The sequence below is a fragment of the Sciurus vulgaris genome (genome assembly GCF_902686455.1).
Source record: "Sciurus vulgaris genome assembly, chromosome: 16".
In the NCBI taxonomy this organism is placed as follows: Eukaryota; Metazoa; Chordata; class Mammalia; order Rodentia; family Sciuridae; genus Sciurus; species Sciurus vulgaris.
Window position 1 is genome coordinate 480,333 of NC_136477.1, and position 24,495 is coordinate 504,827.

Here is a 24,495-nt window from a genome sequence, read left to right on the forward strand (position 1 = left end):
GCCACGTTCACGAGGCCCTGAGTTCTATCCTACCAACCCAAACCCTGCAGCCTCCTTCATGGTCCCCAGCCTCCAGCAAGATACAGGGCTCTGTATACAGTAGGCGCTCCCCACACTCTGCACAGTCATATCAAGGCAGCAGGGTGGGGACTGTCAGAAGGGAGGGGCAAGACGGGCAGTGTGCCTGACCAAGCCAGGGGCACTGACCGAGCGCTGTGTGCAGGGTCCGGGAGAGAGGGCAGCAGCCCAAGGTAGGGGCGCCCTCCCAGCCAGGGACGCTGCTCTGGCCACAGCCTGGTGAAGGCTCCTCCTGGGAAGTCCTCCCCCGCAGGCGGGCACAGGGCCTGGATGGCAGCGTGGCCCTGTGGGAGGGCCAGACCGGCCAGCGCAGGCCCAGGCCAGCCTCAGCTGGGACCGGGGAGGCCGGGGCTGCACCGCTCACCCCTCACTGGGCCACCGGCATGCTGGGCACCACGGATGCTCCTGCAGCTCTGCAGAGCCCTGGGCACGGGAGGTGGCCACGCAGCCCTGTCTCCAGGGTCAAGCGAGCAGGCAGGAGGGCCTGGCCAGTCTCCACAGCCACTCCCTTGTGGACAAGCGTGTCCCCTGCAGTGTTTGGGACATACTTACATGTTAAAAAAAAAAAAAGGATCGTGTGTGACCTTCAAAAAGCGGGTGTGGTGCTGGGGGCTGGACCCAGGGGCTCCACGGCGAGCTGCACCCCAGCCCGTGTACTCTCCACTGAGACCGGGTCTCGCTGAGTCACCCAGGCTGGCCGCAGCCTCCGCGTGCAGCGAGAACGGCGCCGAGCCTCGCCCCAGCCACCCAGCCCCTCCTCCTCAGCCCGGCCCCCAGGACAGGAAGCTGGCAACACACTGCCTCCCTGTGTGGGGTGTAAGAGGGCGCGTGGGCCGGGCCCACCGTGACCTGCAGCCGCAAAGCCCCCAGCCTCACCCTCACCTCAGTCCTGCTGGCCACACTGCTGGGTGGCCGTCTGACCCTGAATGTCCTTTCCCACCTCCTCACTGGGCACCAACCTGGGGCGCCCCCTTCTGCATGCGGTGGTAGAAGCTGGGACTACGATGGCAGGAAGAGAGTTCCCAGTGGAGAGGCCACCACCTGGTGCCCGGACCTGACTGTTCCCTGGCCCCACAGTCCCCCTCTGCCTCAGTTCCCTCATTTGTCCTGTGGGTTCTGCTGGGGTCCAAGGGGGCTGAGTGGCCAGGTGGAAGGGGTTCCGCGGCCACTCAGTGCTCCCACCCCATGTGTCCCCAGGCCCTGTGCTGGCCTCGGAGATTGTGGGTGGCCGGCCAGCTCGGCCTCACGCGTGGCCCTTCATGGTCTCTCTGCAGAGGAGGGGAGGCCACCCTGGTCGCCAGCAGCTGCGATGTCTGTGGCGCACTGCGTGACTGGCCGGTGGGTCTGCAGACCCTCCTTCCCTTCTGGGCCAGGGTCAGGGCAGTCCGTCTCGGGAGTGCGGGCAGGCGGCAGAGGGAGCCAGTGTCCAACTGGCCGAGCCCCGGTTTTCCCTGGGGAGGTTTGGAGGAGGGTCTGTTGTCATTGTGGTGCACAACTTGCTTTACTGAGCGCCTGCTGTTTACCACGGTGGAGCCACATCCAGGGACAGCCCCAACCATGCCTGGGGCCACGCAGCCACTCCCACTGAAAGCTGGGGAAACTGAGGCACAGGGCAGGGCACAGCGTGCTGGGTGGCGCCCGGCTCTGTGAGGCCCTGGAGCATGGTGTGGCCGGGCGGGCACACGAGGTGGGGCTGCTGCCCCGGCCCACGTGACGGCCTGTGCCACCACTGCAGCAGCTCAACAGGTCTGCTTCAACGCCAACGTGCAGGTGGCCCGGCTGCCAGCCCCGGGTCGCGGTGTGGGCAACGGGACACGATGCCTGGCCATGGGCTGGGGCGGGCTGGGCACGAACGAGTGGGTACCCAGCATCCTGCAGGAAACATGACCGTGGTGGCGTCCCTCTGCCACCCCCGTGTCAACGTGTGCATGCTCATGCCAGGCCGGCAGCTGGCATCTGCTTTGTATGTACCCCACACTGCCCGTGCTACAGCAGCAGGGCCCGTGGCCAGACCCCGGGAAGGACTTCCCAGCCCTGTAGGGCAGTGGGAGGGCAAGAGGCCTCCAAGTCCAGCCTCCTGACTTCAGTCTCCCTCCACAGGGGGACTCCGGTGGCCCACTGGTCTGCAACGCTAGTGCAAGGCATCGACTCCTTCATCCGGGGAGGCTGTGGCTCTGGCTTCTACCCGGATGCCTCTGCCCTGTAGCAGAGTTCCCGGACTGGGAACTCTGTCATCCGCAGACACAAGGACCTCCCTCCCCCAGCCCAGGGACCCCATGAGCAGGGCCTGCTCAGAGGGCCACCCCCAGCACATTCCCTCACTGGGCAGAAAAAAAGTCCTGTTTGTGGAATGCATCTGGCGTCTGCCGGCCGTGCAAGGTGCAGCATGGGGGTCTGCGTGCTGCCTCCAGGCTGGGTTCCGCTTTCCCCATAGGAGGCCCACCTCTGTGAGGGCAGCAGGCCTCTCCAGCTCCCGGGCCGAGTCACAAGGTCTTCCTGTGTCCCCATGGGCGGCCGTTCCGCCTCCAGGCCACCCTGGGTGGAGGTGCAGAGGCCAGGCAAGAGCCTGGGTTGTGCCGTTCTGACTTGGAGCACGTGTCACGGCCATCTGAGTCCCTGTGTGCCTGTGCTGAGGCTGGGTGGTGTCAGGGAGGGTGGCCAGGCTGACTGGCCACTCCCACGGTGCAGAGGGTGGCACGGGGCTTCCCGGCACAGTGCAGCCCCCACCACTGGAGAGTCTACGAAGGAGCCTGTGTGGCCAGGGCTGGGCACCATGGCTCGAGTGACAGGTGGCAGCCCAGGAGCAAGGGCGCCCAGCAGGTGGGACAGCTTCCTTCCCTCAGCCTGGCCCCAGAGCCCTCTGTTGGGAACTCAGCCACCTTTCTTTCTCCTGGGTGCTGGGCATGTGGCCGCGAGTGTCCCCCAGCAACCCCTGCAGGCCCAGGGCCAGCAGGCAGCTGGGCCCACTCCACCCCTTCCTCTGGGCTGGCCGTGCCCAGCTGCAGTTCCCGCACACACAGGCCCTCCGCTCAGGCCCCAGGCACAAAACAGCCCGTGGACCTGGGAGGGCAGGAAGGGAGCAGCGTCCCCCTGGGGACGTCACAGGCCTCCCCAGCAGCACCCCAGCCTCCACCCAGAGCCAACCACAGCCCTGCCCAGAGGGCTGCCGCTCAGGATCTGCTCGGCAGAACTTGCCCACAGACGTTGTCCGAGAGGGAGCTCAGGATCCAGGCTCAGTCAACCAGAGGCAGCCCTGAGGTTTTGGCTGTCCTGATGACGATTTTATAAGGGCCCAGGGGCACTGCTGGAGCAAGTCTGGGGATCCTGGGTCCCCAACAGGGGAGTCTGGTGAGGAGAGAGGCCATCAAAGAAGAGAAAAAAGGCCAGAGCTGACGTCTGGTGTTGGCCAGGCACCGGGTCAAGACCCGTCTGGAGGAAGACCCTGGACTCTCCGCCTTGCTTTTCTAGTGAACCTGTGCCCAGCCGACTTGGTTTCTCTGTCACTCGTATCCGATGGCCTTTCCATCTTCCTCCTACGTGCCACCTTGTTGGGGTTTCTGGCCCCAAGGCCACAGGGATGGGAACAGGACAGTTGGGTGACCTTCACCCCCACCACCCGACCTTCTCTTCAAGTTGGAGGAGGAAGAAAGGGGAGGCTGGAAATGGCTGTTTACAAACCAAGGCCTCCAGATGCTATTGTGAAATCGAGCACTGGTCAGGGGTCAAGGGAGTAGGGGCTGAGGGCCCATCGCTCCCCCTCCTCCCGCCAACCCCAGGGGCTGTCCCAGCGGTCAGCAAGGCTATGAGCTCTGGGTGTGGGTCTGGAAGGAGACCCCTCTGGTGAGGGTAATGGTTGGGAGGGCAAGTTCCCCTTTCCCCAGCTGGGCCTCCGCCCAGCTGGCAGATGGCCGGCTCCCGCCCCTCTGCCCTCATAAAAGGGCCCAGGGGCCCCTGCCTAGGTCAGTGTCCAGGACACAGCAGTGTCACCATGCCCGGATCGCCACAGTTGGCAGCTCTGGTCTTCCTGGGGGCAGCCGTTTGTGGTGAGTGGACATGGCAGGCGGCTGGGGGTGGGGGTGACGCCTGGCCGCCTGTAGGGGGACCCACCAGGCCTGGGGCAGAATCCTGGAGTGGACTCCCCAAGCACTGGGTGAATCTGGGCCTCCTCCACAGTAGGCCTGAAGTTCTGCAGCTCAGACCGGCCCTTGGGGCATTAAGGATGGTGGGCTCACCGTCCTCAGGTTCAGTTCCAAGGCTTCAGGCTCAGGGTGCGAGGCCGGAGTTGGCCGCAGACCCCCTATGGTTCTGTCCCGGCCATTCTCTGCTCCACCAGGACCCGACACGGCAGCGGCGGGATTCGGGTCGGGAAGGCCCGGGGGCGGGAGCGTCGGCGGCTGCGCCTCTCGGGGCGCCGTCCTCCCCGCGGTCCTCACGTCCTCCTCCCGGCCCACAGCCGCTCAGCCCCGCGGTCGGATCCTGGGCGGCCGGGAGGCCGAGGCGCATGCGCGGCCCTACATGGCGTCTGTGCAAGTGAACGGCCAACACCGGTGCGGCGGCGTCCTGATCAGCGCGCAGTGGGTGCTGAGCGCCGCGCACTGCCTGGAGGACGCGTGAGAGGCCACCGCCCGCCCGCCGGCCCCGGGGCGGGTTTGCGGGCGGGTCCCGGGGAGGGCGGGGCCGCGGCCGCCGCACTGAGAACGCCGCCCCGCCCCCAGGGCCGACGGGAAGGTGCAGGTGCTCCTGGGCGCGCACTCCCTGTCCCGGGCCGAACCCTCCCAGCGCCGGTACGACGTGCGCCGAGCAGTGCCGCACCCGGACAGCCGCCCGGACACCATCGACCACGACCTCCTCCTGCTGCAGGTCGGCGGGGGCCAGCCACAGCCCCTCCTGCTGCGCCGGGGCGACCTCCCGCCCCACTGACCCGCGCCCCCATCCCGACTCTAGTCACCTTCCCTCGGGTCGCGCTAAGGCCTCGCCTCGCCCGCCCGGCGCGCGCCCCCATCGCGGCTGAGCGGCAGCCTCTCGCTTCACGCCCGCGCGCCACCTGACGCCCGCCTCTGCCCCACCCCAGCTGTCCGAGAAGGCGGCGTTGGGCCCGGCCGTACGTCCCCAACCCCTGCAGCGCGAGGACCGCGACGTGGCGCCGGGCACTCTCTGCGACGTGGCCGGCTGGGGCGTGGTCAGCCACGCGGGCCGCCGGCCTGACCGCCTGCAGCACGTGCTCTTGCCGGTGTTGGACCGTGCCACCTGCAACCTGCGCACGTACCACGATGGTGCCATCACCCAGCGTATGATGTGCGCGGAGAGCAACCGCCGCGACAGCTGCAGGGTGCGCGCGGAGGGGCGGGACGAGCTCTGCGGGAGGGTCGTTAGGAGAGGTGGGATCCGGGACAAATCGAGGGAGGGACGAGAGACCCAGGATTGGAGGGCGCACGGGGAGGGAGGCAGGAGCGGGCCGAGACAGGGCCGGGGTGCGGCCTGCCAGCGGAGAGAGCGGAGGAAAGGCGAGCTCACAGCACTCACGCTCCGCCCGCCCCGCAGGGCGACTCCGGTGGCCCGCTGGTGTGCGGAGGAGTGGTTGAAGGTGTGGTCACCTCGGGGGCGCGCGTGTGCGGCAACCGCAAGAAGCCGGGTATCTACACGCGCGTGGCGAGCTACGCGGCCTGGATCGACGGCGTGCTGGCCGAAGGCGCGGAGATCTGAGTGGGACCTGCGGCGCAGGGCACTAGGAGCTGGTAATAAAGGCGATCGTTCCTGTGTCCGGCATCTTTATTGAGCACTGACTGAATGCGAGACCCCAAGGGGCATCTCTAAATGCTGAAGGCCCTTGCAGCACGGAAGCAAGCTGCCGGGTGTTGATCCGGCACCGGCCACACGGCAAGGCCCCCGCCCCTCTCCATCCAGCTCATGTCCCACCCGCCCTGTGCTTTCCAGTGAAATGTGCAGGCCTGCTGTGTGCTGGGCCCTGCTTTGGACTGAGGGCCCTTACCCAGAGGCCTAAACAATCGTGTCTGTATGACCTGCGTCCCAAACGGGAAAGAGGCTCACAACGGCCCCAAGTCACACAAAGTCCAGGACGAGGCCTGGATTTGAAACCAGAGCCAGATGCTGCAGGGCCACAAGAGGAGGAAGTCAGGGTGCCCAGAGCAACTCCACCTGTCCACGGTCTGCTGAGCTGGCAGCTCTGTGCAGCCCGCACGCCCAGACGACAGGGAGGGGACAGGACAACCCTGGCCCAGGCCTTCCTCTACTTGGAGAGGTCAGTGAGGCAGCTCAGCGTGATACACAAACAAGCCTATGTATGTCATCTCCCTTTCCTTCAAGTCCCAGGCTGCACTGGGAATGGGGAGAAAGTACTGGAACCCGTGTCTGGGCTTACTGATTCTATGGCACGTTCACCCCGGAATCATATCCATACACAAGTATTGTTGAGCACCTACTGTGTGCCAGGCCCTTGGCTGTGGGCCACAGACACAACTGAGTTCAGCCCTGCTCCTCCTGAGGAGCCTGGCAAACTGCCCACTGTGCGGCATGCCATTTGCGGCGGGCATAAGGCTGCTCAGCACAGATGACCCACTGCCAGGCCCCACGGGAGGCTGCCAGCCTAAGCAGCCTGCAGCCCAAGCCCCTCTTGGACCCAAGCTACGGGGTCATGGTCTGAGATCCACATCCCTGGACTCCCACATCATGCCTGTGCCTGAGCTGATCAGTGGACACCAGGGAGACTGGAGTGGGGTGTGGGAGGTCAGTGGGCGCACGGCCTTCCGTCCACTGCTCACCCCCCCTGGTGGAGGCTCCTGTGATCAGAGCTCACTCTGGAGCCCAGCAACTAGACCCTTTGACTTGCCGCAGCTGTTCCGAGCAGCCGCCGCAGACACGGGGTCTCAGTGGCACCCTGGCCTGTGGCCTGACCAGACCAGAAGGGCAGAGCCAGCTGCCTGCGGCCCTGGAGACCGGCTGTGCCCCAGGGCTGCGTCACCCCACAGGCCCTTGGCGCAGCCCTGAACCACGGTCCAGACAGGGCTAGAGTGGGGGCTGGCCTGTCCAGCTCCAGACTTCCCAGTGCCTCAGTCCCACAGCCCTCAGTGAGCCACAGAGGGCTCTGGAGGGCAGGAGAGTGAGCCTGAGGCTCAGCTTATGGAACACTCCAGAAAGGGCCCACAGGGGCCCTGCCCCACAGTGCCCAGGAGTGAGGCTTATCACAGCGACTTATGAAATGGTGTAGTTGATCATCCAGGGACATCAACTCCCTTGGGCTTAGGGCTCCTGGAGAGGAGCCAAGAGTGGCCAGTGGCCCACCCCAGCCTCATCTGCTGCATCCAGGCCTCCGCAGGTGTCTTCCCTGTGGCCCGGCGTCCAGACTCCCCACACAGCAGCCCAGGCTAGGGAGGACGCCTGGCAGGAGGGAGGGACCAGACCCCGCCTCTCCTGGAGGCCCTGCGGAAGGGCCATGCAGGCGCAAGGCCTCTCATGGGCTCTGGTCATTGGGCAGAGACCCCTGTCCTGTCGCCCGTCCCAGAGAGGCTGTCTACTTCACTCTGGGTGAAGCCAGGAGTGGAACGGAGCCGGCTGCCCATTCCTACCCAGCACAGCGCAGGGACAGTGTGCCTATCCTGCAGCCGTGGGCTGCCTAGCATGCCGGGCCCCTCAGGAGCCCAGCCAGATGGTGGGCAGGCCATGATGAAGTGCAGACAGCCATGCTGAGCTGGCCTCTGTGGGGCGGCTGCCCGTCCCACGCTCCCTGGAGCCTTCCAGAAAGAACACCAGCACACCAATTACCACTCAGCAGGCAGGCTGCGTCTGGAAGCCTCTCCCGCCTGAGGCAGCAGGAGCCACTAATGGGCAGAAGGCGGACCCCTGGGGCACAAGGCAGGGCTGCAGAACCAGGGCCTTGGGCTGGGCAGTGCTGTGGGGGAGGGGCCGGGCAGGGGTGGGCGGAGGAGGGCAGAGTGGAGGGCACAGGACCCACAAGCGAGAGGCTCCCGGCCTTCCCTCTGTGCTCTGCCTCCTCTGCCCAAGGCAGATGCCAGGGTCTGGTGTGCATACACTTGGTGCCCCATAAGTGCTGGCTGACCTCAGAGCAAAGCAACTGAGATGGCCCGGTGTGGCATGGGGGCCCTCAGTGACAACCCAGGCCCAGGCCTGGGGACATAAGGCCCGGCCGAGCCCTGTCCCCAACCCTGCTCAGAAGGGACTCTGAGGCACAGGAAAGAAAGCAACGCCACAGTGTGGCCTGCAGTGCACAACCCTCCGCAGCAGCCAAGGCCTGAGGCCCAAGGCCTTGCAGAGCCTCCCACAGCCCCCAGGACAGGGAAGGGCACCCAGCCCTAGGCCCTGGAGAGTTGGCACACCCAGTCCACCCAGGTCTGTCCCGCCCAGCTGCAGCACTGTCAGGGGCAGCTGAGGGGCATCCGCCGCCACAGCCCCCCGCACAGGCAGGTCTTGATCCAGCGCTGCTCCCACTGCTTGACTGCCGTGGTCTCGTTGGGCGACCTGAGCATCGTGACGCAGCCGCACCTGAGGCCGAGCACAGGGTGGGCTCATGGGGCCCCGCCACAGGCCCTCCCAGGATCCCTCAGCCTGGCTCTGCGCCATGGGTGACCCCGAGGGTCCCAGAGCCACCCTGGCCTGCGTTCTGGTCATGGGGTGGTATGGCCATGCCGAGGGCTGTGCCTTACCACCCCGCAGCCAGGCAGGACCTCCAGAGGCCACTGGCCCTCAGCAGCCCAGGAGGGGAAGCCAGGAGCCCACACTCACCTGGTACAGGCCTTGCACTCCTCCGTGGGGTAGGCACCCAAGTGCAGCCGCCGTAGGTGATCCATCTTGGGTTGGCCTGGTGCCCTGTGGACGGGAGGTGTGGCTTGAGGCTGGGGCGCAGGGCCAGGTCAGAGGTCCGTCCACAGTGGACAGTGGGGCCTCCAACCCATTGGCCATCAACCCTGGGACACAAGCTCTGCCCGAGGCTGAGTGCCCTGAGCACAGGAGACAGGCCAGCCGCCTGTGGCCTTTCCCTGAGTGGGTGGCCTCACCCCAGCCTGGCATGCAGATGGGCGGGAGCAGAGCCAGTCCCTTGGGAGTGAGGACAGGGGCCACGTCCGCCACCAGAGGCTGCACCCACAGGCTGCAGAGCAGCCACTGCTCGCCCCAGCTTTCCCCTCTGTGTGCCAGGGGTTGAACCGGGCCTGGAACTTGTGATCCTCCTGCCTCAGTGTCCCCGGGTGACAACACCACGGAGTCTGTTATCCTTCTTCTGGGGAGACTGAGGCAGAAGCACGGGACGCTTTGTGCTTCCGCTTGCTGGGCCTTGGTGGTGGGCATCCTCCCTGTGACAGGCCTTGGCCCTGGTGCCCCTTGCAGACCCAGGCTGTGAGGACCGCTGTGTGGACACTTAGCACAGACCACCTATGCTGGCAAGGGCGATGGGAGCCGCTGGGACAGGCAGAGCGGAGGGCACCAGGCCTGAGGGGTTAGACTGGTTGCACCACTGAGCAGGCGCTGGCAACGCCCCTGTGAGGCGGCACGGCCCTGCAGCGCAGCACACAGCCTCGCCCAGGCACCCAGGCCAGAGGCGCCAGGACCCTGGATGCCACGAAAGCCCGGAGCAGCGGTGCCCGATGGGCCAGGGCGGCTGTTCAAGCCACTCTTACTGAACTAAACTCGGTAAAACTGTCCAGAGCAGACCGTGAGGCTGCCGCCCTCTCCACTCTCGCCCCCGCCTTTCTCGAGACCCAAAGCCAGGCTCCAGGCTCAAGGGGCAGCTCCCGCATGTGGGAACCAGAGCAGGCACCAGGAGGTCCAGCCAAGCGGGCAGCTCCCATGCTGCGCTCTGGCTTTGGTTTTTCTTTTCTTTTTGGTGCGGGAATGGAACCCGGGGCCAGGGCCCTGCGCGTGGGAGGCACGCGCTCAACCAACCGAGCTATAACCCCAGCCCTGGTTTTTTTTTTTTCCCCAAGCAGAAAAAAAATTGCCAGTTTTATTTTTATCAAAGGGAAAAGTGGCTCAATCTCGAAGCGAGATACATGAATCAAACCACCGTCAATCTGCTTTGCTTCTCGGCCGCGGCGCTAGGGTGCATCCCTTCCTTGCCGTGCTTGCCCAGCGGGCAGCGGGAGCCACACTGTCCACCCCATGCTGCTCACCTCCCAGCACTCAGCGCTCAGGGTGCCCTCACGGCTTCCTCGGTGATGAAGACTCGAGGCATCGGAGGGTCCTGGCCCCCACCCGGTGACCTCAGAGGCTCAGTTCCCTCACCGGCCCCCTTGGTGCCTGTGTGCAGTACAGGGCTGGCTCAGCACCTGCACTGGACTCCAAGGGTGGCGCCCCAATGCAGTGCCACCATAAGCCAGGAAGGGACATGAGGGTGTGACAGGGCTGGGGACACTCCTCGGAGGTGGTGGGCAGGGTGGGCACTCACCTGACGAAGCTGTCTAGCTGCAAGGCGGTGGCACTGCCCGGCAGTGTGGGTGCCCTGCCAAAGTGCAGGCGCAGGGGTTGCTTGGGCTGCAGGCGGCTGACCAGGCCATCGCTGACAGGCAGCCAGTCCAGGCTGGGAACCAGCAGCTGGCTGGGCAGTAGGCAGCACTCGTCCACCAGGGCCTCATCCGGCTCACTTGTGGGGCCCTCGTCGCGGCCTGTGGGGAAGTGGGCTCAGCAGCCAGGTGGCAGGTGGCAGCCTGCTCAGGCTCCAGTCCCCGGGGACCTGCAGGGTGACCTGGAAAGCGCCTTCCTGTCCTGGCCCCACTCACCTCCTTGGTGGGGCAGGGACATGCTGAGCACCCTCCTAAGAACTATCTGCAAGTGCCAGTGCCCTTCCCAGACACCAGGGGCAGGAGCAGGAAGCAGAGTGGGCACCTAACGGCTGGCACCAAGGACACCCGACCTGTCTGGACCTGGGCTGGGATGCGCTGGCCACTGCGGGAGGTGGGGCGTCTTTCTGCCTTCAGGTGCTTATGTTCTGGCACAGTCTCAACTAGAGCTTGGACTGTGGTGGGGAGACGGGGCTAGTAGGCGGGGTGCCTCACAACATATCCAGAGCTTGGTGAGCAGACGGAAGAGCAGGGACATGCTGTCCTGGGTGTCCGAGGTGGCCGTGTACACAGGCAGGCAGCTGGGCTTCAGCAGGCCCCAGATGCGGATGACGACCATCAGCTCCCGCAGCATGCCCAGCGAGGTGCCATCCCGCAGGAAGCTGTGGCCCGGCCGCAGTGGGGAGCCCTGCTCAACAGAGGCACTGGGTGACCACCAGACCTGTGCAGCCCCAAGAGGCCACGGGACAGAGGGTCAGTAGTGTCGAGGGGTCAGCAGAACCCCTCACTTGAGGACCCTGAGCAGCATGGCTGTCGTGACTGAAGCAGGTGAGGCTGCTTGGTGCCCTGCAGGACCAGGACAACCACCCTGAGCGTGACCAGCCCAGTGCCCACTGTGTTGAGCAGGAGCCCCAGGAGGCAGACCCCATGGAGGAGCCAGGCCTGGGTTCCCGCAGAGCCTGAAGCCTGCTGAAGGGAAAGGAGGCACCCCAATCTGCGGGCAGCTGCAGCGCCTGAGGGGCGGTGGAGGGCTCCCGCCACCCTCCCCTGAGGTAAGGGCAGAGGCACCAGCAAGCGACCAGGGAGCGGCAAATGCATGCGACTAGCTGGGCCTGGACCAACTTCAAAGCCCAGAAGGTCCCAGGAGTTAGTCAAGATCGGGGTGAGGGTAGGTGAGGAGACTGGGGAGGAGCAAGCAAACGGAGAGAGCACATCACAGCTGGAGGACAAGTGGGGACAGAGGCGGGGCCCGGAGGAGGGGAGGCGGGGCTGGGTGGGCACAGGCCTCACATACCTGGTTGGGCAGGCTAGCCAGGAGGTAAAGAACGAAGTCGCCCACCCACTGCAGAAGCTGCTGCAGGGCCTGCAGCGTGTTCATGTCCAGGACAAACTCCTCTGTTTTGAGGTTGATCATGACCTTGTCGATATCTGAAAAAGGGGATGGTCAGGGCAGCCAGGTCCTCACGTGTGCACACTTTGCCTGCTGCCCCACCATTGTAGCCCAGGCTCTGCATCCTGCACAGACTGGGCACCCTGCTGTCTGGCCTGGCAGAGCCCATGCCTGCTGCCTGCCCACTTGACTTCTCTTGGCCTCCATGCCTCCACATCCCTTGGGACAGTGACTACAGACCTGACCCCCATGAGCAACATCTGTCCTGGCTCAAAGGTGAAGGCCACCAGTGAGGATGGCGTCCACCTCACCACCAGTGGCCCACCCACACTAGCCAGGCACCTATTTACACCCGTAGATGTTCCTCAGGTGGATTCAAGGATGGTCCTACACAAGAATCACAAACACACACAGCCCCCTTCTGACAGGAAGGCCCGTGAGCACGACCAGTGGGCCCCGGAGACTTGGCTGAACAACGGTGCCTCTGTAGAGGGACCCTAAGCAGTCACCCACAGCACCTTAAAAGGAGCACCGGCGTTGGGACGTGGCTCAGTGGCAGAGCGCTCGCTTCGCAGGCACAAGGCCCTGGGTCAGACCCCAGCACCACCACAACAAAAGGGACAGCACCAGCCAGGACGGTGGCCACACCTGTCATCCCAGCGGCGCATGAGGCTGAGGCAAGAGGACTACAAGCTTAAGGCTAGTCAGCAACTTGGCAAGCCCTTTCTCGAAATATAAAATAACAGGGCTGGGGATGTGGCTCGGTGGCTAAGCACCCTGAGTCCCATCCCTGCTACCAACTAGGAGGAAAAGCCTCCCTTCCGCTTCCTGCCCCGCGGGTTTCCTGTGTCACGCGTTGGCACCTGGGAGCTGGTGCGTGCGTGGGCACTGGGAGTGCCGCTCACACAGAAAAAGGCCTGAATGGAGGGGCCGGGGCCAGGAGATGGTGTCTGTCCCCTCTTCTGGAGGTCAGTGAGACAGAGGCTACAGGGGCAGCTGGTCACACCTCTGGTGCCACCTCATTATGACAGCGGCCACTTTCTTGCTGGATAGTGTCCCTGATGTGCACGCAGTGATGGGGAACTTTTCTTCTAGGTAGTTCCAATTTCCTCTGAGGGTCACATGGCCACAAATAGACTGTGTACTCAGCAGTAATCAGAAATGATCGTTCCTGGCAGTCCTGGGCATGGAATCCAGGGTCTCGTGTGTGCCAGGACCTACCGCTGAGCCCCACCGAGCCACAGCCCTACCCTGAGAGACATGGAGTCTTAAAAGTAAGCGTTAGCTGGGCATGGTGGAGAGGAACTGTCATTCCAGCAACTCAGGAGGCTGAGGCAGGAGGATCTCAAGTTGAAGGCCAGCCCCAGCAACTTAGCAAGACTCTCAAAAAGAAAAATACAACATAAAAAAGTTTGGGAGCGTAGCTCAGTGGTGGAGTCCCCTGGGTTCAATCCCCGGTACCTTGCATGTGCACAGCCCACACGCGCACACACGCACATTTGTGATCTGTGAGGCTCGGCTGTTCCTCTGTAAGTAGCCATCACTGGGTTTGGTCCAAATTTCCCACCAAGAACCTGAATTACTTTACCGATGGAAAGAAAACAAACCACAGGCCCTGGCCAGAGGCCTCACCCACCAACATCAGTGATCTTGGCACAGATCTCAGCCAGCCGGTCGCCTGGGCTCTTGTCGGGCGTGTTGAGGAAATGGGGGCGAAGCAGGGACTTGAGCGTGGAGCTGATGGCCATCAGGAAGAGCTTCGTGTGGTAGTCGCACACGCGTGTCACCGTGCAGGGGGAGAGTCTGCAGAGTGAGGCCTTCATGGCCAGGATCCGGGTGGAGAGCACCTGGGGATGTGTATGGGAGGCCAGGTGGGCTGGGGACCGCACCTGGGCCTTGGGTGGACGCTCCCCAGAACAAGCCAGCTGGCAGGACATAGCACCTTGGCTTGCACACTTGCTGGGCAAGCTTAGGCAAGCTGGTTACCCTCTCTGGGCCTCATTCCCCTCATGGCCAATGGACAGTAAGAGAACCTGCCTTGGACTGGGCAGACAGCTCAGTCAGTAGAGTGCTTGCCTTGCAAGCACAAAGCCCTGGGTTCGATCCCCAGCACCACAAAAAAAAAAAAAAAAAAAAAGAGAACTTGCCTCACAGGGTCGGTGGTGGGATGGGTGGTGGGGTCGTGGTAGGGTCGGCCTGGGGCAGTTCTGCCCCCCAGGGGGCACTCAGGGATGCCTGGGGACATTTGTGGTCACAATAGGCTGTAGTTCTGGCAATAAATGGGTGAAGCCAGGGCTACTGCTCAACAGGACAGACCCAGTGGCAGGGAAGAAACCTTGTGAGTGGGAAGACAGTTCTCCGAGTCGGGTGCGCTCGCAGGACTGGCCAGCACGGGAGAGGGAGAGGTCTATCGCCGGCCACTCTCCAGTTCCAACCCCCAGCCCTGTGCTGCGGCCCCAGCACTCTCCACTCTGTCTCGTGGTGCTGGGGATGGAACCCAGGGCCCGGGCACGCGAGGCTCGGACTCCAGTCCAGCTCCAGTCCAGCCTCCATGAGAAGCTGACTCTCCCCCCAGGCTCCTGCTAAGAGTGGGAAGCCCCACCTGTCCTTCCTGGTACCATTAGACTAGAGGACGAGCACGGTGCTTTTCCTGCTGGGAGTGGAACCCAGGCCTCCCGCACGACACGACTGACTTGTCTCCCTGGCCCCGCGGGGCTGTGGGGAGACCACGGGCCTCCCGCTCCTCTCGTCGCCACACGGAGGCTGCAATGGCAGGCCTTGGACCTGGTGTGTTCCGGGAGAAGTCCAGAAGACCCACAGCTGCCAGCAGCGTCAAGAGCGAGGTCAAGAAGGAACAAGTCCTACCTGCAGGGTTTCACTTCACACAGGAAATGGAAGGGCCAGGGTGTGGCTCACAGGTAGAGACAAGGCCCTGGATCCAACCCTGGAACCCCACCAGGAAAAGCCCCAGAATGAAGGCGAGCAAAAGAGCTTTTCCAAAGCGCAAGGCCCCGGTATGCCACCAAAGCACCTCACCTACCCCAGGTCCCTGCCTTGAACAGCAGATGCAGCCTCACTGCCCCAGGTGGGCTCACCTGCTGCAGGGCCGCGCTCTGGCGCATGTACTCCTCGTGCAGCTTCTCCACCAGGCTCTGCACCATGCTGGGCTGCACGTGCAGCAGGATGTCCCACCAGTCGTAGCCTGTCACCATGCAGTACTCCAGCAGGAAGAGTAGGTGCCGCAGGGCCAGGTTCACCTCCAGCGCGTGGCCCATGGAGGGCGAGATACGCAGCATGCTCAGCTGCCGGGAGGGGACGGGGCACAGGCAGGTCAGCCCGGCGCCACCAGGCGGGGGCTGTGGGCGGAGGCGAGTGGCCCGTCCTGGTCACCCCACGGAGGAGCTGTGGACAGAGCCCTCCAGGCCCCGTGGGCGGGCCTCGAGGGCTCCCAGGAGGCTGCTGAAGCCCCAAGCACGGCCAGACGTCCAGGAAGCTCCGAGGGCTCCCTGGGCATGTGCTCACTGGGCTGGGGGCGCAGACGCAGCCTCAGACCCCAGAGCCCCGCAGGGCTCCCGGATGACACCCCTGGACACAGGCTTTGGGACAGGAGGTCTAGAGCCCTGCTCCCTGGCCCTGCCACAGGCCCGCACCAGGCCAGAGGCCTAACGGCTGGCTGCTGACGGCGGGGAGGGCACCCATACCTGCCCTCCTGCGTTCTGCAGGCATCCTGAGGGCACTCACCTTCCCGTGGTTGTCGATGCCCACAAGGGCCAAGGAAGTCCAGGACAGCTGCATGGCCTTGAAGTGCACGGCAGGGCCTGTGGTGCGCGGGCGCTTCAGGGCTGGCTCGTCCACAGAGCGCGGGGCCGCGGAGCTGTAGAAGACCACCATGGTCTGCAGCGAGAGGCGGTGCACGATGTGGACGCTGCCGTCGTGGAAGGCCAAGGCCAGTCCTGGGGATGCGAGGTCAGGCATGGTTGGGAGCCAGGTTCTGGGCGAGAGCCGAGTCCAGCCTGCCCCACGGCTGCTCTCCCTCGCCGCACTACCGAGCCCCGAGTCGGGGCTTTGGGAGCGCCCCAAGGCATGCACCAGGTTGCCAGGGGCCAGCACGGGCCGCCAGCACCTTCCAGGTAACAGGACAGGGAAGCCTCCACTGGACGGGACTGGGAGCCCCTGGACCCGCAATCACCAGGCACGGTGGGAGCAGGCTGGCTGCCCACCAGTGCCCCGCACCGGCAGCGGTCTCAGGAAAACCAACTGTTTGCCACAGCCAGTTCTGGCCCTGCCTGTCAGGAGGGCAGGCGGCTCCACGCCCTGGGCTCACAGGCAGAGCCGAGCAGCGGGGACGTGGTTGTAAACAGACTGCATTTGCACCTCCAGTTCCAAATAAAAGGCCTGGAGACGAGAAGTGCTTGGTGGAACCGGGGACTGAACCAGGGCCTGCGTGCCATTCGCTCTTCATTCTGAGACAGGGCCTGGAGAAACTGCACAGCCTGGCTTCGACCCACCGTTCTGCCTGACCTCCCCAGTCGCTGGATTGCATGCCCAGCAACCAGGGCGAATTCTGACCAGTGTTCTCTCCAGTGAACTGGAGGACAGTGGGAGCTAGGGAAGAGGCTGGAGCTGGAGGGCAGGTCTGCACCTCAGGGCTGAGCACACGGCTCCCATGGGAGTGAGCTGACGGCCTCCTGTGGGCTGGTGCTGAGGCTGGCGTGGGACCTGCCCCACATCCCCCCCTCGCAGGACCTCTGCAACACCCTAACTGGCAGCCTTAGCTGCACGTGCTCGGACCTGCCGACCCACCCTCGGGCCCCCCGACTCAGCGTACCGAGGCCGGGGTAGAACTGTGTGTCGCTGGCCACCTTGAGGTCCGTGTTGGTGAGCGAGATGGGCAGCTTGGGCAGTGCCACGGCCGACAGGCGATCCAGGTCGTTGGTGGCCGACAGGATCCGCCACTTGAGGATCATGGGCTGCTTGTCACCGACTGGAACGTTTGGGGTGGGAAAGTGGAAGAGGCAAGATGAGACAGGAGGAGGCAGCGTCCAGAGGCTGGCTGTGGGCGCCTGTCCCCACTGGGGTCCCGCCCAGAACAGGACTCGGTTCTGGGACTGCACACGTGGAGGGTGCAGCCGGCAGCAGGACCCTGTCCTGTCCCCAGATGGGGGGACACAGCAGAAAAGCGGAGCACCACCCAGGGCCAGGTGCAGGCCAGCCCAAGCTGGGTCTTCTGGTCCTGGCGCTGCAGGACCAGGACACACCGTGGAGGCCCACCACCCTCCAGGGGTGGCCCCCAGGGTCAGGAGACCCTGGGCCTGGGTCTGGGACGGGGCCAAGGCTTGGAGAGAACAGGAGCCCTGTGACAGGTGGCCGCTGCCAGACGGGGAGACGGCAGGAGGCTGTGGAGGCTGCCACTGCACAGGACTCCAGCGCCCTCGGCCCGAGCCCACCTGGCTGCACAGCTACCCTGACCTCTGGGAGTTCAGGCCAGACTGTTCCCGGGCAGGGGGCCAGGCCCAGAGTGGCTGAGGTGGCCAGAGGTCAGGCAGCTGTCCACCTGTGGACCTCACCTCAGACCTGCCTGCTCCCCCAGCGCCACCTATGCTTGCCAGTCTAGACCACCAGGGAGTGAGGCTGCGAGGGGCTGGGCCACCTGTCCCCCAGATCCACTTGCTGGTCTGCCCTGAGCTGGGCCACCCTTGGTCATGAGCTGGACCTCAGCAGGAGCTGAGGGCAGAACAGGGCCTGAGGGTCCTGCTGGGAGTGGTCTTAGAGACACAGGAAGGAGGGACAAGGACAGCAGGCAGGATCCACTGGGGGCAGGCACCTTGGTGTGTGGGCAGCAGGTCTGCCTGGCCTGGCCAAACAAGCCCCCAAGGCTGCTCGGAGAACAATGGCTAGAAAGGGCCAGGCCAGCTGAGCTTGGGCAGAGGCCCCAGTGCAGCCTGGCAGCTGTGCCCACCAGGCAGTGTGGTCCCAGCCACCACCCAAGCACCCAGGCTGCCTGTGCCCGGGGTGCCCAGCCACAGCAAGCAGTCACATGACCACCCCGGCTGGCCAGCAGGAGCCACAGGGTCCTCCTGACGTGGTTTCATTAGCAGGTTCTGATCAGCAAGCTCAATGACAGACCATGCCAGGGTGCCAGCGGAAAAACACCTTCCTCCAGGTCAGGCCAGCCTGGAACCCGGGGCTGCAGGGGTGGTGTGGACACAGATGGTGCCCAGGCTGTGCTGGGAGGGCTCCGGAGGGCCCAGGCACGTGGGCCAGGGTGAGTGTCCCAGGCCGTGCAAACCAGAGTCCCTGGAAGATTCCTCAATGTGCAGGACACAGTCTCCCGTGGCCTGCGGGCCTGCATGCTGCAGACAGGCCTGGCGCCTCACCTGCCCACACACCCCTGCCCAGGACTTTCTCCCTGCACCTCCTGAGATGAGGCGCCTGCTCCTCCGTGGGCGACAGGGTGGGAAACTGCCTCTCTCAGCTTGCGTCGTTCCCCAGAGCGGGGATGAAAGCCCCACCACAGGTGGCGGGGAGGACAGGCCCGGGGCTGGGCACGGCCAGGGCTCATGCAGGGCTGGAGACTCACCGGTGGGAGCGATCTGCTGGAAGATGTTGTTCACGGGGAGCCCCTCCTTACGCAAGGACCAGCACTCCACGAGGCTGCTTGTCGGGCTGGACGCACACAGGAGCACCTGGGGTGTGGCTGGGTCAGGCATGAGGACAAGCCTTCCCAGTGTCCCTCCCAGCCCCAGACCCTGCAGTGAGGGCCCCACGGCACAGGACTTCCCTGGGGAGGGCTTGAGGGAACCACATGGGCTTGCAGACACTCATGGCCCACAACTCATGAGCACACAGGCAATCTAGGTGACCTGGGGCATCCAAGACACGGCGACAGTGTCCCTGGGGCCACGTCACCTCCCATGGCAGAAGGGATGCTGAGATGGGACCAAGGAAGGACCTGAGCTGGGGACACCCAGGGTCACCACACGGTCCTCGTGAGAGGAGGCAGGAGGGCCAGAGCAGAGAGCCTGGAAGACATGTGCTACTGACTCTGGAGCTGGAGGAGGGGAGCGGACTCTCCCTGGGGCCTCGGGAGGCCTGGTCTGCTGCACCCAGGTCTGGCTCCCGGCTCCCCCTGCGGGAAGGTTCGTAGTGCCTAAGCCTCTGAGCCGAGGATGGCGCCTCACCTGCTCGGACATGTCGCGGGCCAGGAACCTGAGGTGGGTGATGGCAGGGAACCTGTCCTTGCGGCTGAGGTCGGTGGTGCAGCGCATGAAGAGCGAGGGCAGGATCTCCGTGTCGATGCGGCACTTCTCGCTGACCACGCTCACGCACACCTTGTAGAACTGCACCGGAGAGGCGCTGCTGCCGTCCGCCGTGGCCACCACGATGTTGCCGCCCCCGGTGAAGGCGATGTCAGCCAGCGCCACACGGCCACGCAGCCGGCACAGGCTCTCAGTGGACGTCAGCACCTGCCCACTGGGCTTGAGCAGGGACACGGTGACCAGGCCACTGACGGTCACTGCTATCCAGCCCTCCATGGGCTTGCCGCCAAACAGCGTGAGCGAGGGCGAGAACTTCACCCGGGAGAACTTCTCGCCGAAGCTGGAGGCGCCTGCCTGCGGGGAGGGAGCAAGGGGCCCGCTCAGTCTTTGGGGTCTGCCGCTCAGGACCCGACAAGCCCCCTTTGGGGAGCTGCACCCACAGAAACACCAGCACATCGGAAGTGGCAGAAGCGACCCTGGGCCTGAGCTCAGAGGCTGCTTTGCACCGGAGTACTGTGTGCCACGGGCCTCCCTGACCCTCAGCCTCCACTTCTGCTGGGGAGCAGTAACGTGCCTGCTTTGGAGACCCACTGTAAGGGTTAAACAGAAGTCGTGACCTCTCTCAGTAAGAGGCCAGAAATGGTATTTTCAGTCTGGGGCCAGGCAGCCCTGCGGCAGCCCCTGCCTGTTTCTGCCTGTGGAGGGCACAAGCAGCCACAGCAGTGGACATTGTCAGACAATCCACAAAGCCTCATTCAGAAAGCCCAGCACAGAGGTACTTCCCACCACCCAGCCCCTCAGGAGGCCAAGGCAGGAGGATCCCAAGTCCAAGGCCAGCCTGAGCAACCATGTAAGACCCTGTCTCAATATAAAATAAGAATTTTTTGAAAAGGGCTGGTGATGTGACTCAGTGGTAGAGTGCTTGTCTTTGTGTAAGGCCCTGGGTTCAATTTCCAGTACTATAGGAAAAAAACAAAAAAAAAGAGTTCACAGGTCATCAGGCAGAACCAGTCCCTGTGGTCCACAGCCCCGGCACCTGTAAGGCTTCCCATCCGCATTAGTACAAAGCCTGCCTTCTGGCCCCCGGGGGTGTGCTCCAGGCGCCTGGGGGTGCTGGGTGTAGCGGGGCTCTAGGTCAGGGGCTAATCAGCCCTACGGACACACTAAGGCAGAGTGATTGTGTGAGGAGAGCCCCAAGTAGCAGGTGGACAGACCTGAGGAATTTGTGCTCAGTGAGAGCCAGACACATAGGTCATGGTGTGTGACCATGGAGGGTCCAGGGCAGGGGTCCAGAGACGGATGTGGGTGCAGGGACTCATGGGTGCAGGGCTGGGGAGGGACAGGGCTGCTCGAGGGGGTCAGGTTATCTTGTGGGGGTAATAGAATGTTCTGGAATGAGAAGGGATGACTGCATTTTGTGAAAATACTAAAACCCCCTGAGCTTTAAATAGGTGAGTTATGTACTATGAGAACTGTGTCTCAACCAAACTTCTCCAAACAGGCAAAAGGAGTCTCAGAAGCCCAGCTGAGGCTGCCACGCAGGCAGAGCACAGGCCCTGGCCAGGCCTCCTCACCAGATCCCCAAGCAGGACACCGGCACAGATACACGGAGTCGGGGAATGACCAGGATGTCCCCCAACCTGGTGGCCCCCATTCCTAACTGGCTGAAGCGCGGAACACAGTCCAGAATATTGCTGATCAAAGGTCAAAGGGTAGGCTGGGTTGTAAGGACACGGTCATCAGGAGAGTGGATGGTGAAGACTGAGGCCATCAGCTAACACGCGGCCTGCTAAACAAGCGCTGGCGCGTGGCTGCAGGCTCAGAAAGCACTAGGGGCAAACGACAGGCTGGGACACCTGCCCGTCCTGCACACTCGGCCCGACACCCACCTTCTCCACGTGTAGAGCCAGCTTCACACCGTTGTGCAGCCAGGACAGCGCCACGATGGGGTCCCCCTCCACCAGGCTGCCCACGCAGCTCTCCCAGCTGTTGGCCAGGTGACCTGCCATGCTCCAGCACTTGATCTGCCCGTCTGCGTCGGCCGAAAGGAGTCGGGAGCCTGCGGGACAGGTGTCAGGCAGGGGCTCAGGAGGAGCCTGCCACCGTAGAGGTCGGGCTGGGCAGGCCCAGCAGCGGGGGCACCGGCACACTGGGAATGACCTGGACCCGCAGCAGGAGCAGCACGGGCCTGCAGGACCAGCAGTGACTGCACAGCTGGCCCTGGGTGGAAAGGCCAGCCTGCGGCAGAACCTCCTGCCTGGCCCCACGCCCTGCTCACCTGACTGGTCCCACTCCAGGCAGGTGATGGCCTCGCTGTGCCCGGAGCTGACGGAGTGCACGTCCCAGGGGTGTTCTGTGTCCAGGATATGGATCATGCGGGTCAGGTCTGAAGACGAGAGCATGGTCAGCCTCCAGCCAGTGGCCAGCCCACGGTGACCCGTGACCCATGGGAAGTCCTGGAGCTGCTGCCAACTGTCTAGCCAGTGTTGGTGACAGCTCAGGAACTGGGTCAATGGTGTGGCACCACAGAAAAGAAATGGGAAGAAAAGGACCCCAAGAGCTAACGGTAGGCGCCTCGCTGCAGAAGGTAGCAGGTGGCTCTTTCCCAGTGCCCTGACCCCCGTGTTTCTGTGACTCCTCCCAGAACAACAGACAGTGGGGCACAGTCACCATGCACCTCCGAGGCTGTCCCACAGCTATGTCTGGACACTCAGCGCAGAAAACCAGAGCCTGAGTGTCCTATGAGCCTTCAGCAACCCCACCCCAAGGCCCAGTCCTTCCGCTCATGGGCCAAGGCAGCCCCCATGCCAAGCTCAGTGCCAAGAATCCTCTGGACCCCAAGGGGAGAAGACAGTGGGGCAGGGGAGGGGCTCCCCACCAGGCCTGAGCAGCAGAGAGCCCCGAGGCAACATGCCCAGCACTGGGAGTAGGTGATGCCGAGCGGGTGGGCGGGCAGGCAGGGGCGCACCCTGGTCATCGCTGCGGAGGTCCGTGGTGAAGGCGATGAGGTTGCGGCAGGACCAAGCACAGGCCAGGGGCACCGATGGGCAGTGGGTGCTCTTGGGCCACTTCTCCCACTCGCACACGTAAGCCAGGTCCATTGTGCCCAGTGCGCAGGGACAGTCACCGGTCCTGCAGAAAGGGGGTCTGGCTTGCCATGGATGCCGACTGAACTGGAGCTGGGAATGAGATGGCCTGAGTCCCTGGCCCTGGCTTCAGGGAAGGCGTTGGGGGACGATGAGACCCTGCTTCAGGGGAGGCGTTGGGGGACTATGATTCTTGTTTTTTTTTTTCCAGACAGGACCTCTGTGCTGCCCAGGCCAGTCTCAAACACCTGGTCTCTAGTGATCCTTCTGCCTCTGCTCCCCTCCGACCCAGTAGTGACAGGTGTGCAACCTGCCTGGCTTAGGTTTCAACACCAAGGCAGGCCTCCTAGGGAAGCAGTACCTGAGTGAGGCACAACAGAGGGAGGACGGTTCAGCTGGCAGGAGCAGCCAAGGCAAAGCCCAGGTGCTGGACCAAGCCTGAGGGGTGAGCGCAGGAGAGCAGGGGGCTGCTCCTGGGCCTTGCAGGTGCCAGGAGGCCTGTGCTCTATGTAAGTTTCAACAGGCCCACAGGCTGTGCTGTCCAGGGACAGGCTGGAGGCCCAAGGTGCAGCCCTGGATGGGTCAGGTAAGTGGGTTGGTCCCCATAAGCAAGAACGGGGGTGCAGAAACTGAGAAGTGAGGGGCTGGGTTGGGGCTCCGTGGTGGGCGCTTGCCCAGCGTGTGGGAGGCAGCGGGTTCGATCCTCAGCACCGCATAAAACAAGCGAATAAAACGAAGGTCCACCCACGCCTGGAAATACACATAAAAACACTCACAGAAAGAAAAGGAAACAGAGAAGTGAGTGCGCCCTGTGCTTCAGAGGCCGAAGCCGGGACAGCGCGGGCGCGGCCTGCCTGCGGACGGGCACCGGCTCCGGCGGCCGGCCGCGGCCCGGAGGGCGGGACTGCACCACCCGTGGTCCTCAAGCCGCGCCCCGGGGTCCCGCACACCCTGCTCGGCCACCGAGCCGCACCACACCCGCTACCACCGCCTCGGCCCCGGCCCTCGCCGCCAGACCCCGACCCCGGCCTGCTGGGCGCGCCAGGGACCGCGCCCCGGCACTCCCGCGGCAACCGGGGTACCCCCGCCTGCGCCAGGACTCAGCAGCCTTTGCCTCCAGCCTGCCCTCTGACCCCGCAGGCCGCGCCCCCGACCCCCAGGCCTCGCGGGCCCGCGCAACCCGCGCCCACCTGCTCCCGCGCCCGCCGGCAGCTCTCCGCAGCCAGGAGCGCTCCGCGGAGACTTCTGGGACGCGGCGGCTCCGACTCCGCCCCGCTTCCGGCTTATTTGCATACAGCAATTCCTAGCAGGCCCTGTGCTGAATTTAGTCGGAAAACTACCATGTTCAGTCGAAAAAGCAAATACTTTTGTCAGATATGGCCAAAAACTTCACTTGACTTAGCCGTGTTTCATGTAAAGCATTAAAAGGATGGAGTGATTGTTCAAATTTCATAAGAAGAATTCACCTTCAGTTTAAGGTGGTTCGCTTTCTGCACTTCAAATACCGCGGTGGACAGACCCTGTTTCGTGCTCGCTTCGGCAGCACATATACTAAAATTGGAACGATACAGAGAAGATTAGCATGGCCCCTGCGCAAGGATGACACGCAAATTCGTGAAGCGTTCCATATTTTTGACTCCCTGGTGTTCAGGAGCAGGGAAGCTGAGGCTCCTGGAGGAGCAGTTTCTGCTGGGTTCACACTCCCGTTCTCCAGCCCACGGGTGGGGAACCTGAGGCTCCGACAAGCCCTGGCGGCCTTCAGCTATGTCCCAGTCGTTATGAAGCCAGGTCTGTTCGTGCAGGACCACCGTGCGTGGGCAAGCCCAGAGCGCATCGAGAGATACGCTGGAGGCCAGCGTCCAGGCCGCCCTGGGCTTCATTCCCCGGCGACTTTTAGTGGAGCCTTGCCCCAACTTTTAGTGGAGCCTTGCAACGCAACCTGCAGTGGGCGCTGAGCTCGGCTTCCAGCCCCGGGTCCGGGTCCGGACCCGGGCCCGGGCGAGGGGCGCGCTCCCGGAGACAGGGCTGCTTCCCCGGTGGATGAAGCCCCGCGAGGCCCGGTCGGTCCGGCCCACGAGCTTCCCCAGGCACCAGGGGTGTCGATCATCATGTCCCGGCGGAAAGCCCAGGGCCCAGAGCCCGACTGGGCGCAGACC

The 24,495-nt window shown here is 64.0% G+C and overlaps 3 protein-coding genes across 3 annotated transcripts; 2 read left to right on the top strand and 1 right to left on the bottom strand.

Annotated features, from left to right (window-relative positions):
- Window positions 1-1,082: 1,082 nt before the first annotated feature.
- ELANE (elastase, neutrophil expressed) lies at window positions 1,083-2,529 on the top strand (the record flags this gene model as incomplete). Its single annotated transcript, XM_079115071.1, is given in 12 exon segments — window positions 1,083-1,122; window positions 1,219-1,403; window positions 1,814-1,829; window positions 1,832-1,954; window positions 1,957-2,025; window positions 2,028-2,041; window positions 2,179-2,207; window positions 2,209-2,270; window positions 2,273-2,300; window positions 2,302-2,334; window positions 2,336-2,457; window positions 2,513-2,529. Coding segments are annotated over 12 exon segments (738 nt in total).
- Window positions 2,530-4,051: 1,522 nt separating this feature from the next.
- On the top strand, window positions 4,052-5,837 carry CFD (complement factor D). Its single transcript, XM_079116603.1, has 5 exons — window positions 4,052-4,121; window positions 4,532-4,688; window positions 4,794-4,938; window positions 5,150-5,407; window positions 5,620-5,837. Exons 1-5 carry the CDS (start codon window positions 4,067-4,069, stop codon window positions 5,779-5,781), a joined length of 777 nt encoding a protein of 258 aa, XP_078972729.1. The 5' UTR covers window positions 4,052-4,066; the 3' UTR covers window positions 5,782-5,837.
- A 2,601-nt stretch (window positions 5,838-8,438) lies between these two features.
- On the bottom strand, window positions 8,439-23,631 carry MED16 (mediator complex subunit 16). Its single transcript, XM_079116556.1, has 16 exons — window positions 23,530-23,631; window positions 22,701-23,089; window positions 22,222-22,385; window positions 21,532-21,639; window positions 21,143-21,312; window positions 19,176-19,607; window positions 18,575-18,680; window positions 16,823-16,978; window positions 15,736-15,947; window positions 15,090-15,296; window positions 13,631-13,841; window positions 11,899-12,032; window positions 11,100-11,292; window positions 10,493-10,709; window positions 8,836-8,919; window positions 8,439-8,595 (listed from the first exon to the last, which is right to left on the bottom strand). Exons 3-16 carry the CDS (start codon window positions 22,352-22,354, stop codon window positions 8,469-8,471), a joined length of 2,490 nt encoding a protein of 829 aa, XP_078972682.1. The 5' UTR covers window positions 22,355-22,385; window positions 22,701-23,089; window positions 23,530-23,631; the 3' UTR covers window positions 8,439-8,468.
- Window positions 23,632-24,495: the final 864 nt, after the last annotated feature.

Excerpts from the sequence above, each read along its gene's own strand:
- CFD (XM_079116603.1), top strand. The coding sequence starts at position 4,067 with ATGCCCGGATCGCCACAGTTGGCAGCTCTGGTCTTCCTGGGGGCAGCC. Across the intron at positions 4,689-4,793 it reads GCGCACTGCCTGGAGGACGC|GGCCGACGGGAAGGTGCAGG; the intron begins GTGAGAGGCCAC and ends CCCCGCCCCCAG. Across the intron at positions 4,939-5,149 it reads ACGACCTCCTCCTGCTGCAG|CTGTCCGAGAAGGCGGCGTT; the intron begins GTCGGCGGGGGC and ends GCCCCACCCCAG.
- MED16 (XM_079116556.1), bottom strand. The coding sequence starts at position 22,354 with ATGGACCTGGCTTACGTGTGCGAGTGGGAGAAGTGGCCCAAGAGCACC. Across the intron at positions 13,842-15,089 it reads AGAGCGCGGCCCTGCAGCAG|GTGCTCTCCACCCGGATCCT; the intron begins GTGAGCCCACCT and ends ACACATCCCCAG. Across the intron at positions 8,920-10,492 it reads CAGCTAGACAGCTTCGTCAG|GGCACCAGGCCAACCCAAGA; the intron begins GTGAGTGCCCAC and ends TCCCGTCCACAG.